General features: G+C 50.8%; 3 protein-coding genes across 3 annotated transcripts; 2 read left to right on the top strand and 1 right to left on the bottom strand.

The window, feature by feature from the left end:
- Positions 1–132: 132 nt before the first annotated feature.
- JN550_004379 (uncharacterized protein) lies at positions 133–1,158 on the bottom strand (the record flags this gene model as incomplete). Its single annotated transcript, XM_049315889.1, has 1 exon — positions 133–1,158. One exon carries the CDS (start codon positions 1,156–1,158, stop codon positions 133–135), a length of 1,026 nt encoding a protein of 341 aa, XP_049173451.1.
- A 576-nt stretch (positions 1,159–1,734) lies between these two features.
- Positions 1,735–2,544, top strand: JN550_004378 (uncharacterized protein; the record flags this gene model as incomplete). The annotated part of the gene is made up of 1 exon (XM_049315886.1): positions 1,735–2,544. One exon carries the CDS (start codon positions 1,735–1,737, stop codon positions 2,542–2,544), a length of 810 nt encoding a protein of 269 aa, XP_049173450.1.
- Positions 2,545–3,491: 947 nt separating this feature from the next.
- On the top strand, positions 3,492–11,381 carry JN550_004377 (uncharacterized protein; the record flags this gene model as incomplete). Its single annotated transcript, XM_049315885.1, has 2 exons — positions 3,492–4,139; positions 4,194–11,381. 2 exons carry the CDS (start codon positions 3,492–3,494, stop codon positions 11,379–11,381), a joined length of 7,836 nt encoding a protein of 2,611 aa, XP_049173449.1.
- Between the last annotated feature and the right edge of the window lie 188 nt (positions 11,382–11,569).

The following is an 11,569-nucleotide window of genomic DNA, read 5'->3' as shown; positions in this document are numbered from 1 at the left end:
GGAATAAACCCCGCGACTTGCTCTTATGTCAACTTTTCAAACTGATCCTTACATTTGAGGATAATCAACAACGATGAGGACAGTTAAAATACTTAAAACATTCTCAAAATTGAGACCCACCCGGAATGCCCTTTATGCTACGACGGTGCGGTAGCTACCCGTCATACGGATTGCCGCATGTTCTTCGACAGTAGGGATATGACGGCCGGCTTCATCGACGTCATCGTGACCATCCAGTCTTTTCAGTTTATAGTCCAGTTTGCCGTCGAAAAAGAACACTACACTATACCTATCTTCCTCCCCTTGATTTCTGACACGGTGCACACTGCTCTTATAGTCTCCTGCTGTGAGCATGGACATCATATCGGCTATGTTGACGATGTAAACATCCTCCTGAGGCGGTACCCCGACCCAGGCACCCGTCTCTTCATCAAGAACCTCCAAGCCGGGATGATCGTCCTGGAGCAAGAGGGTGATAATGCCGAAGTCTGTATGCTCTCCACTTCCAAGCTGGTTCTTGCCTGCCTTCCCGTTTGTCGGTGGATCCGGTGGGTAGTGTAGCAGGCGGACCAGGCACATCGGATCGTCAGATAAAAGCTCATCAAACACATGAGGCCCATAAGGCAATGTCGCTGCAATGAGGTCTAGGACCACACGGGACAAGCGCAGCATCTCTCGGCGGTAGTCTTCGATGACAGCACCGAATTGTTCATGCGCGATGAGCTCTGGTGCGGGCCAGACATTGGGGCCCTGGAGGAAGCGACCGCTCTTCACGCGGGGATGGTCAAGCGGAAAGTCTGTGGATGCGAAGAAACCCTCTTTCATGTCGCGCACGACGTCCAGCCCGGCATCGGCACCCGGCTCGTAAGACTGCGACTCCATGACATCGTAGCCACGGAACCCTACATTCTTTCGCGCATCGAGTTTTATCTTTTCTCCGAGGGGGAGCGCGAAGAAATTCCTGGACGCTTCGAAAAGGGCCCTGCGGAGCTGGGCTGGGACCCCGTGGCCCCTGATCTGGAAGAACCCAGTAGATTTGCAGGCCGCTGTCACGTCCTTGACTACCTTTTGAGCTGCAGGAGACTGACTATCTTCTAAAAATGGCGAGATGTCGACAAGTGGGAGATAGAACGAGGACGTGCTAGTGGCGGAAGGCATTGTGCAAATAGGTTTCAGGCGTCCTGGCTATAAAGCGCTGGCTGCACAAACTGGCTCGAGTCATAGAGTGCGACTTTGTATATCACATAATCGCGAATGTAAGAACATTGGGCCTATTCTGGTATATAAAACCAAATTTGCCTTATGATAAACCGTTCAAGATCCCGTCATACTAGCTACCTGACGGCTCGGCGAGACGTCATGATCTGAAAGGATCTAGTAGTGGAATCATTTTCTCGCGCAGCCTGGTTGGGGCTGTAAAATAACCACCCGAGATATTGTAAAATCATGCGATTCGTGAGGAGGTAATGTTCAAATTCGGCTGGTTTCGCGGGGGACAAAAGTGATTGGCGCAGGCCGTGCAGGACTCTACGAGTGGGGTTACTTCTGGCACGGAACGCGTCGTATGAGGCGCCCGCTGACTGCGTACGCAGTCAGCGGCACGATCCGATGTCACACGGACTCGATAATCATGCCCAAAGTTGAATGTTGCCAGCGAACTTCTCATGCTCTGTGATTAACTATGAATCTCTATCTAATGCAGTTTCACGCTGCCACCGTCGAGAACATCCTACCATGAAACCACCGGCGGTCGACGACCCAACTCTCCATTTGCCTCGAATCCTGTGCCTTCATGGAGGTGGTACCAACGCCCGAATATTTCGAGCTCAATGTCGAAAGCTCATTCCCCAGCTAGAATCTGACTACCGCTTGGTCTTTGCCCAAGCCCCGTTTCCCAGCCAAGCAGGGTCGGATGTCCTTTCTGTCTACAGTGAATGGGGGCCTTTTCGACGCTGGCTCCGCTGGCGACCCGACCATCCGTTGATCGAGCCCGAAGTCATCATGAGAGAGATTGACAGTGCTTTAGAGGATTGCATGCACCAAGATGACAAGTGCGGAGCCACAGGAGAATGGATTGCGCTTCTTGGCTTCAGCCAAGGCGCCAAAGTTTCTGCGAGCCTCCTGTACAGACAACAAGTCCGTGAAGGAGTTCTGGGCAGACAAATGGCAGGAGTGCGCTTCCGATTTGGCATTCTCATCGCCGGGCGGGCACCTCTCATCGCCCTCGACCCTGACAGAACATTGTGCCCTTCCCTGCCTGACGCGACGCAAATAACGGACCTTATTGAAGATGCCGAGGCGCAGGCGTACCATAATGATGGTCATATCCTGCGAATACCCACTTTGCACGTTCATGGGCGCCTTGATAAGGGATTGCACCAACACAGGAGGCTCTTCGAAGAGTTCTGCCACCCTGCTAGCAGACGCTTGGTTGAATGGGATGGCGACCATCGCTTGCCACTGAAATTCAACGATGTATCGCTTGTAGTCAGCCAAATTCGTGAGATAGCGAAGCAAGACATTTTCAACTTAAACACAATATAACGAATATGGAAGTCCTATCACTTTGCCTTGGTCCAATTATGAACCATTACTTCCATACCTTGTGCTTCGTTGCCGTTAGGCTGTAGTTTCACCCAAAATCTTCAGTCCAAACGGAGAAAATGGAAAGGATCGCCATTTCCACATCATAATGTCAATTTCATCAACCCATCCATCTATTCCGATGCAACATCCAGCGAGGCGCTCAGATGCACAACGCCAAGCTTGTTTGGCTACTCCTCCATTTCGATTACTGCTCAGGAATATGCGGGCAGCATCTACCACGTACTGAGGTCGGTTAATTTACCATAACCAAGACTCCGCCCTCCGGCCTTTTCCGATTATCTGTTTTATTACCCGACACGAGCCATTCAACATGTCACGCCCGTGGACAGACCCTTTTCACGGTTAAGATACCGAAACTCGCCCTGAGCTTATCTCGCCACATATCGGACTCATTCCCCACACCGCTTTTCCAATCCGAGGCACTGTTAATCAAGGGCTTACACGAGGGAGAAAGTCCCCGGACATGGTCACTGCGGGATATGACGCGATGCAACCCATTGACCAATCACCACCATACAATTGGCTGTAAGGAAACCGGTGACCAATCATTGAACGGGATCGCGTTAGTGACTGCATGGCTCTTGCTGGCAAACCATCCAGTTCTTTCCTCTTCTCCTGTTTGAGAATGGAGCAGCGAGCTCGATGGAGCGGCCTCGAGCCATTCAGGATCCACTCGCAATAGTTGTGATTATACTCCGGATGTCTTGGCTATTTGGACGGCATCAGTAGTATCTCTTGAAATACCGCTGTGTTTCGATTCTCTTGATTATTCATGGTTTTAGTATCGTACCCAAAGTTTACTCGATGCTATTACATGCTTTTAAGTCTATGACATTCAACGCCTAGCTTCTTCTAATACCCACGCCAACCTCAACGTTGTCATAATGGGTGTTGCGCATCGTGAATCCCAACACGGCTCTAGAGTCTTTCTATTTGGGTCAGAAACTTCGTTACTCGCCAGCGGCTTGCCCCAGAAGCTGTGCAACCAACTCCACGAGGCATCCAGCTATGAATGGATTCTGGAGGCTGTAGATGGTCTCCCCACACTGTGGGCCGCTGCTGTCAAGGTTGTGCCTGAATTGCAACAGTCCAACGTCGAAGGGCACCTAGAGGCTCTACGTACAAGTCTGAAAACCGGAGTCTTTTCCGGAGCTCTGTTCCCGGCCCCCAATGTGATACTGATCCCACTATCAATCATTGTCCACCTGACACAATACTCTGAATACTTGAGAGCGACCCTGCCCGGCTTGGCTGATACAGATCAGTTGCCTTCTTCTTTCACAGACGAATCGGAGACTCTGGGGTTAAGTACCGGTTTACTGAGCGCTATCGCTGTCTCCTGTTCGAGAAGCTTGGCTGAGCTTCACCAGCATGGAGCCGTGGCCGTAGGACTTGGGATGCTTATTGGAGCACTGGTTGACGCCCAAGAGCTTTCAGCTGGCCAAGACGGAGGATCAATGACACTTTCAGTCGACTTGAGTAGTCAGGAGCCTGTTTTGGGGTTGAACAATGTGCTCGAACAATTTCCAGAGGTTTGTCGAATTTCCCCATCAAAAGTCCCGTGCAGTCTGCTAATACTTATGGAGACATACAATTCCATTATCCTGAGCGATGATGAGTCACTATTGGTGACTCCAAAACACACTGGTCAAGTCCTCATCGAACAGCTCAAGGCAGCTGGTATTCGAGTTCGCAAAACGACGCAATCTGGGAGGCTTCATTGGCCAGGGAATCATGAGGTTGCCAGAGCTGTTGTTGAAATATGCGATCGAAATCCTAAGCTACAGTTCATTGGTCCAAAAGAGATGGCCATGCCCGTTAGACTGGACTCTGGGGGCCATTATATCTCTAATGGCACTCTCCATGATATTGCAGTCCAGCATATCTTGCTCAAAAAGTCTGAATGGCCGAAGACATTTGGCCTTCTTGATTTATCCCTCCAGGCGGAGATCAACACCTCGATTATCCACTTTGGAAAAGACCATTGCATCCCATATGCCTTGGCGAAAAAGTTGGGGTCTCGGTTGATTCAAATCACAGATGTTGACTTGTCGGCTCCCAAAATTCAGAAGGCGCCAAGTGATGGCTCTGAACCGATCCTGCATAATTTACCTGATGATCGCATCGCAGTTATTGGAATGGCATGCCACGTTCCGGGGGCTGAGGATCTCCAAGAATATTGGGATATAATCTCACGCGGTTTATCGCAACACCGTGAAGTCCCGTCTGACCGCTTCAACATGCAGACTCCCTTCAGAGAGTCCGACCCTAATCGCAAATGGTATGGAAACTTTCTGCAAAACTATGACGCGTTCGACCATAAGTTTTTCAAGAAGAGCCCACGAGAAATGGCCTCCACGGATCCCCAACACCGGTTAATCTTGAAACTGGCGTACCAAGCTGTCGAACAGTCAGGATATTTTGGGGTTCCTGATTTTGATAAACACATCGGATGTTACGTTGGTGTCGGGAACAACGACTATGACAGGAACATTTCCTGCTATCCGGCGAACGCCTATACTGCTACGGGCAACCTGAAAAGCTTCATTGCTGGCAAAGTCAGCCACTACTTTGGTTGGACCGGCCCCAGTTTGACCGTGGACTCTGCTTGTTCATCCTCGGGTGTGGCAGTCCATCAGGCTTGCCGCGCCATTCTCAATGGTGAGTGCACAAGTGCACTTGCAGGTGGGGTGAATGTCTTCACCAACCCGGAATGGTTTCATAACCTGGCCGGCGCCTACTTCTTGAGCCCTACTGGCCAGTGCAAACCTTTCGATGCTTCCAGCGATGGATACTGCAGAGGAGAAGGTGCCGGGGTGGTCTTCCTCAAGAAACTCTCCTCGGCTGTCTCCGACGGTGACCAGATTCTTGGTGTGATAGCCAGCACCGGAGCATACCAAAATCAAAATTGCACCACCATCACAGCACCGAGCGCTACATCACTGGCAGAGTTGTTCAAAGATGTTGTTCGCCAAGCTAAGCTCGAGCCAAGCGCCATATCCGTCGTCGAAGCGCACGGAACAGGGACTCCGGTTGGTGACCCAGCTGAATACGATGGGGTTAGGAGAGTTCTGGGTGGTTCGATTCGCTCCGACACACTCTCTTTGACAGCTGTGAAAGGCATATTGGGACATACGGAGTTTGCTTCCGGCATATTGTCTCTGTTGAAAGTGCTTCTCATGGTGAATGAAGGTTACGTTCCACCTCAGCCTGGCTTCAACACCATCAACCCGCTGCTCAACGCGCGAGCTGAGGATCTGATAGAAATACCAAAGGCTCTCAAAACATGGGATGTTAGCTTCCGTGCCGCTCTGGTGAACAACTACGGTGCTTCTGGCTCCAACGTTTCTATGGTAGTCACAGAAGCACCAAATTGGCCTCGTCGGATATCGCCCAAAAGCTCTGTCCAAATTACCAGCGCTGGCAATAGCTTCCCATTCTGGCTTTCCGGATCAGATACGCAGAGCCTTCGGTCATACAGTACGAAGCTCAGATACTTCCTACAGAAGAATGCCAACTCACCGAAGCTTTTGAGCTTGGCCAATTTGTCTTTCCAGCTCTCACGGCAATCGAATCGCTCCCTTCCACAGGCTTTAGTATTCAAAGCCACATCTGTGGCCGACTTGGAACAGAAACTCATATCATTCGAGAATGGAGACAATAGCATCGCAGCAAATCCGCGCCCCTCTGCGCGACCAGTGATTTTGTGCTTTGGTGGTCAAATCTCATCATTTATCGGCCTTGGCCAAGAGCTTTACCATCGTGTAGGCGTCTTGAGAAGTCATCTGGACCACTGCGACGCAATGTGCCAGTCACTTGGTTTCGGAAGTATATACCCATGGATCTTCCAAAAGTCTGCCATCGATGACATTACCAAGCTTCAAACTGCCCTATTCGCAACGCAGTACTCATGTGCAATGGCATGGATTGATTCTGGGGTTGAGGTCGCCGCCGTGGTTGGTCACAGTTTCGGTGAATTGACGGCCTTATGCATTGCTGGAGTGTACTCTCTAAAAGATGCCCTCGGAGTGATTGCTGGGCGTGCGACACTCATTCGGGATGGCTGGGGCCCCGACAAAGGGGCCATGCTAGCCGTAGAGTCCGATCTTGCTGATGTGGAAGCTTTGATCTCCAAGGCAAATGTGAATTTCCAAGAGACTGGAAGTGTTTCTATTGCATGCTATAATGGTCCCAGGTCCTTTACTCTTGCTGGTACCACGGACATTGTCAACTTCACCGAAGACCTTGCGAAAAGTGACCCAGCCTTCTCTGGATTCAGAATGAAAAGGCTCAATGTCACACATGCCTTTCACTCAGCCGCAGTCGATCCATTGATGGGTGATCTTAAGACCATAGGCCGAGGCATCACTTTCCGACAACCAACAATCGCAGTCGAGCGATCGACTGAGACTGGAGCTTTTGCAAAATTCGACTCCGAATTCCTAGCTCGACACATGAGGGATCCGGTTTACTTTGACCACGCTGTCCACAGGTTGGCCAAGGAACGCCCAAGCGCCATTTGGCTCGAGGCTGGGTCAAACTCTACGATCACGACAATGGCGAGTCGTGCGCTGGGGAAGGCTGCTTCTTCGCATCATTTCCAATCTATCAACATCACTTCTGAAGGATCACTTTCGTTGCTTGCTGACGCTACAGCCAGTCTTTGGAAAGCCGGCTTGAACGTGACTTTCTGGGCACATCACTCCAAGCAAGTCTCTGACTACACACCACTTCTACTACCCCCATATCAGTTCGAGCAATCTAGGCACTGGCTAGATCTGAAAGAAGTTCCTCAGCTTGAGGTTCCCGTTACTGAGCTGGTGATGCCAGATGAAACTCCCAAAACCCTCACAGTCTTCCTCGGTAACCAGGATCAGTCGTCTTCGTCTGCTCGATTCCGAGTCAACACAGCGCATGAGAAGTTTGAGATCCCGACCAAGGCGTATAACCTGGCCGATCTTGGCGCAGTAACCCCAGGGTCATCCCAATTAGAATTTGTTCTGGACGCTTTGAGCAATTTAAGACCAGACTACAAAGACATCGGCCTCCAACCTGAAATCCGCGGGATACTTTACCACAATATCCTGGTTCACGACGCATCTCTGATCCTATATATCGATATTACTGCCAAGGATCATGAGGGCCTAACTTGGGACTGGGTACTTCATGGGACAGGCACTTCAGGCGCTACTACAGATTACAGCTCGGGCACGGTCATGTTCCGACTTGCCAACGATCATCAGTTGCAAGATCACTATGCTAGTCTTACGCGGCTTAGTGGCAGAAAACAATGTTTGCGTCTTTTGCAGGGTAATGATGCAGACGATGTTCTGCAGGGCCCGAACATCTACCGAGCTTTCAAGCAAGTCATCAACTATCAAGACCCACTGCGACTCGTCACCAAGATTTCTGGAAAAGACAACGAAACCGCGGGCCGAGTCACTGCAGTTCAAAATGAGGGACCATGGATCAATTCGATTCTCACGGAGTCTTTGTTTCAAGTCCCCAGCATATCCATCAACCTCATGGGTCACACCTCCGAACCATCCGAGACCGGCATATTCATCTGCGACAAGATCTCCCAATGGTTGCGTAGTCCAACCAGTAGTGAGACAAGACCGCTACCAGAGGTATGGGAAGTGTTTGCTGTGCAGCACCAACAGTCTGAATCGAGATATGTCAGCGATATATTCGCGTTCAATCCTCGTGATGGATCATTAGTCGAGGTGCTGCTGGGTGCTTCCTTCCAAAGGATGTCCTTCCCAACAATCCGCAGTATCTTGACCGGGGATGTACAATCAGGCGTTCAATCATCCTTCGCAGGCGTTACACCAGACTCGACCCATATCTCCGCTATTCCGTCGCCCAAGATTGTACCCTTACCCATCATTACCCCCTCTGCAGCACCCCAAGAGAGGAAAATTGCACCCAGAGTTTCAAAGCCACCCGGGCCAGACGTCACCACAAAGACACGTGAGATGGTATGCAATCTCTCAGGGCTGGAACCCGAAGAAATCAAAGATGACTCTGACCTCGTTGAACTCGGCATTGATTCTCTGATGGCTATGGAGCTTGTGCGAGAGGTCGAGGCTGCTTTCAAGTGCACCCTTGAAAATGACCAGCTCATGGAGCTGACGGACTTCAATAGTCTGGTGTTATGCATTCGGTCTACCCTCGGCCTAGCTGCAGAGGAGGGGCCGGAAGAGCGGATTGAAGTTGTTGCCAAAACTAGCGGAACGGCTCCTGGCATATCTAGCGTACCTGGCGCCAGTATCACCCCAAACTCGACGAAATTAGATCGGCCAAATGGGGCTGAGGAGAAAATGAACGCTAACGGTAACGGAAGCGCCTGGGACCCAACAACTATACGTAGTGTTTTTGAAGAGATCAAGTGGGCAACCGACGATTCAATCATCGAAGGGCAACTGAACAACTATAGCAACGATGTCATCCCTCGATCCACAGAAATCTGTGTCGCTTACATTGTCGACGGATTTGAGAAGCTTGGCTGCTCGATCCGATCAGCCTCCCCAGGACAACAACTTGAGCGTGTTCAGTACTTGCCAAAGCACGAACGCTATATGAAATTGATGTATGATCTACTTGAGCGCGATGCTCGGTTGATTGACATCGATGGCTCCACTATCACGCGCACATCCGTTCCAGCACCACCGAGGTCTGTGGAAACGTTGGTTCAGGAGTTGCTGCAAGCCGAACCGGTTCACGCAGCTGAGCACCAGCTAACAGCAATCGTCGGGCCAAAGTTCGCAGATCTCATCACGGGAAAGGAGGATGGTGTCCAGGTGATATTTGGCTTGCCTGAAAGCAAGCAGATTGCCTCTGATATGTACTCCAAATCCCCGGTGAACACGGCATGGATCAAACAGATTGGCGGCTTCATCCAACAACTCCTTGAAAACCGCCCGAAGAACGGCGAACCAATCAGGATCTTTGAGATTGGCGCAGGTACCGGAGGCACGACTTCCAGAATGGTGCCTATACTGCATGCCTTGGGAGTTCCGGTCATATACACCATGACAGACATATCTGGATCCATGATCGCAACCGCTCGTAGAAGGTTCAAGCAATATCCCTTCATGGAGTTCAAGGTCCACGACATCGAGTCTGAGCCCGATCCCAAACTTTTGCAAAGCCAGCATATTATCTTGGCCACGAACTGCGTGCATGCGACGCGGAACCTTTCCATCTCATTACGGAACCTCCACCGCATATTGAGACCTGACGGGTTCCTCATGCTGCTCGAGATGACAGAACAGGTTCCATGGGTTGACTTCAGCTTTGGACTGCTGGAAGGCTGGTGGCTCTTCGAAGATGGGCGAGATTACGTGCTCCAGCCTGCTACGTATTGGGAGAAGATACTACAGTCAGTGGGCTATGGTCATATTGACTGGACAGACGGGGAGCTGCCGGAAGCTAAGCTTCAGCGTCTGATAATCGCTTACGCTTCTGGACCCAGGTACGATCATGCGCCAAAGCCTCTCTCTCCACCCGTTGCTTCTCAGATGGAACTTCCTGACACAACTGAACGGCAGGCGGTAATGGATACATATGTCCACAAATACACGAAGGATTTCGAACCAGAGGAGTGCAGTACAATGTCTGGGAGCTCACCAACCCCCAAAAAGTGTGTCATAGTTACTGGCGCGACTGGCAGCCTTGGGGGTCACATTGTCTCCTATCTAGCCCAATGCCCGGAGATTCACCAGGTGGTCTGCCTGAACCGATTAAGTAGCTCCGAAGCAACTTTGCGACAGAAACAGGCACTCGAAATGAGAGGGATTAACCTTGATGCGTCGTCAATGGCCAAGCTCAAGGTGATTGAGACCGACACAAGCAAGCCGTTGCTAGGCCTTTCTCAGGCGACGTACCGCTCTCTAGTGGACACTGCCACGCATATTGTACACAGCGCTTGGCCGATGAGCTTGACACGCCCAATCCGTACCTACGAGATCCAGTTCAAGATTGTGCGGAACCTGATCAATCTTGCCAGCGAAGTTACGGCTCATCGCCCTACCCCATTCAAATTTGGGTTTCAATTCATCTCGTCCAGTGCCGTGGTTGCCAACTACCCACAATGGACTGGAAAGCCGCTGGTTCCAGAGGAGACCATGACGATAGAGTCCATTCCCGCAGGTGGTTATGCCGAAGCCAAGGCCGTTTCGGAGCAAATCCTAGCCAAAACGCTATACCAATATCCAGATCGCTTCCATGTAAGCGCAGTACGTATCGCGCAGATCTCGGGGTCGAATAGCAACGGATACTGGAACCCAACGGAATATATGCCTTTCTTGATCAGGTCTTCTCAGGTACTCAAGATCCTGCCGGACCTGAATGGCACTCTTTCCTGGTATCCTGTTGATGCCGTGGCTGCAACTCTTGGTGACCTCCTATTATCAAACAAGACAGAGGACCTCATCTACCATATCGACAATCCTTCAAGGCAAAACTGGCGAGATATGATGTCGACTATAGCTCACGGGCTAGGGCTCGGAACAGGGCCAGACACCCTCGTGCCCTTTAGAGAGTGGGTAGATCGAGTACGTCAGTTCAAGGGGACGACAGCTCAGAACCCGGCGCTGCAATTGATTGACTTTTTCGATCACTATTTTCTTCCAATGTCTTGTGGCGGGTTGGTATTGGATACGACCAAGTCGAGCAGGCATTCGAAGACGCTCACGGCACAGGGCCCGGTCAGCGAAGATCTGATCTTGAAGTACATCGATTGCTGGAAGCAGTCCGGGTTTCTAGACTAAACAAAATGCAAGGATGGGATTTGCGACAAGTAGCAGAACACAAATGGATGTTATAATAAAACGGCGGCCTGCTCCCTATGGATACAATATAACCGTTCTTAGAGGTAATCCACAACCGCAACGAACGGTCACGCCTGGCCTTGTTCTGATGTCTTGATCTGACAGTTTCTTGAGTGCTTAGTTGATGA

This window comes from Neoarthrinium moseri (assembly GCF_022829205.1).
Source record: "Neoarthrinium moseri strain CBS 164.80 chromosome Unknown scaffold12_Wmoseri_CBS_16480, whole genome shotgun sequence".
Classification (NCBI taxonomy): Eukaryota; Fungi; Ascomycota; class Sordariomycetes; order Amphisphaeriales; family Apiosporaceae; genus Neoarthrinium; species Neoarthrinium moseri.
This window is presented reverse-complemented; position numbering and strand designations above follow the sequence as displayed.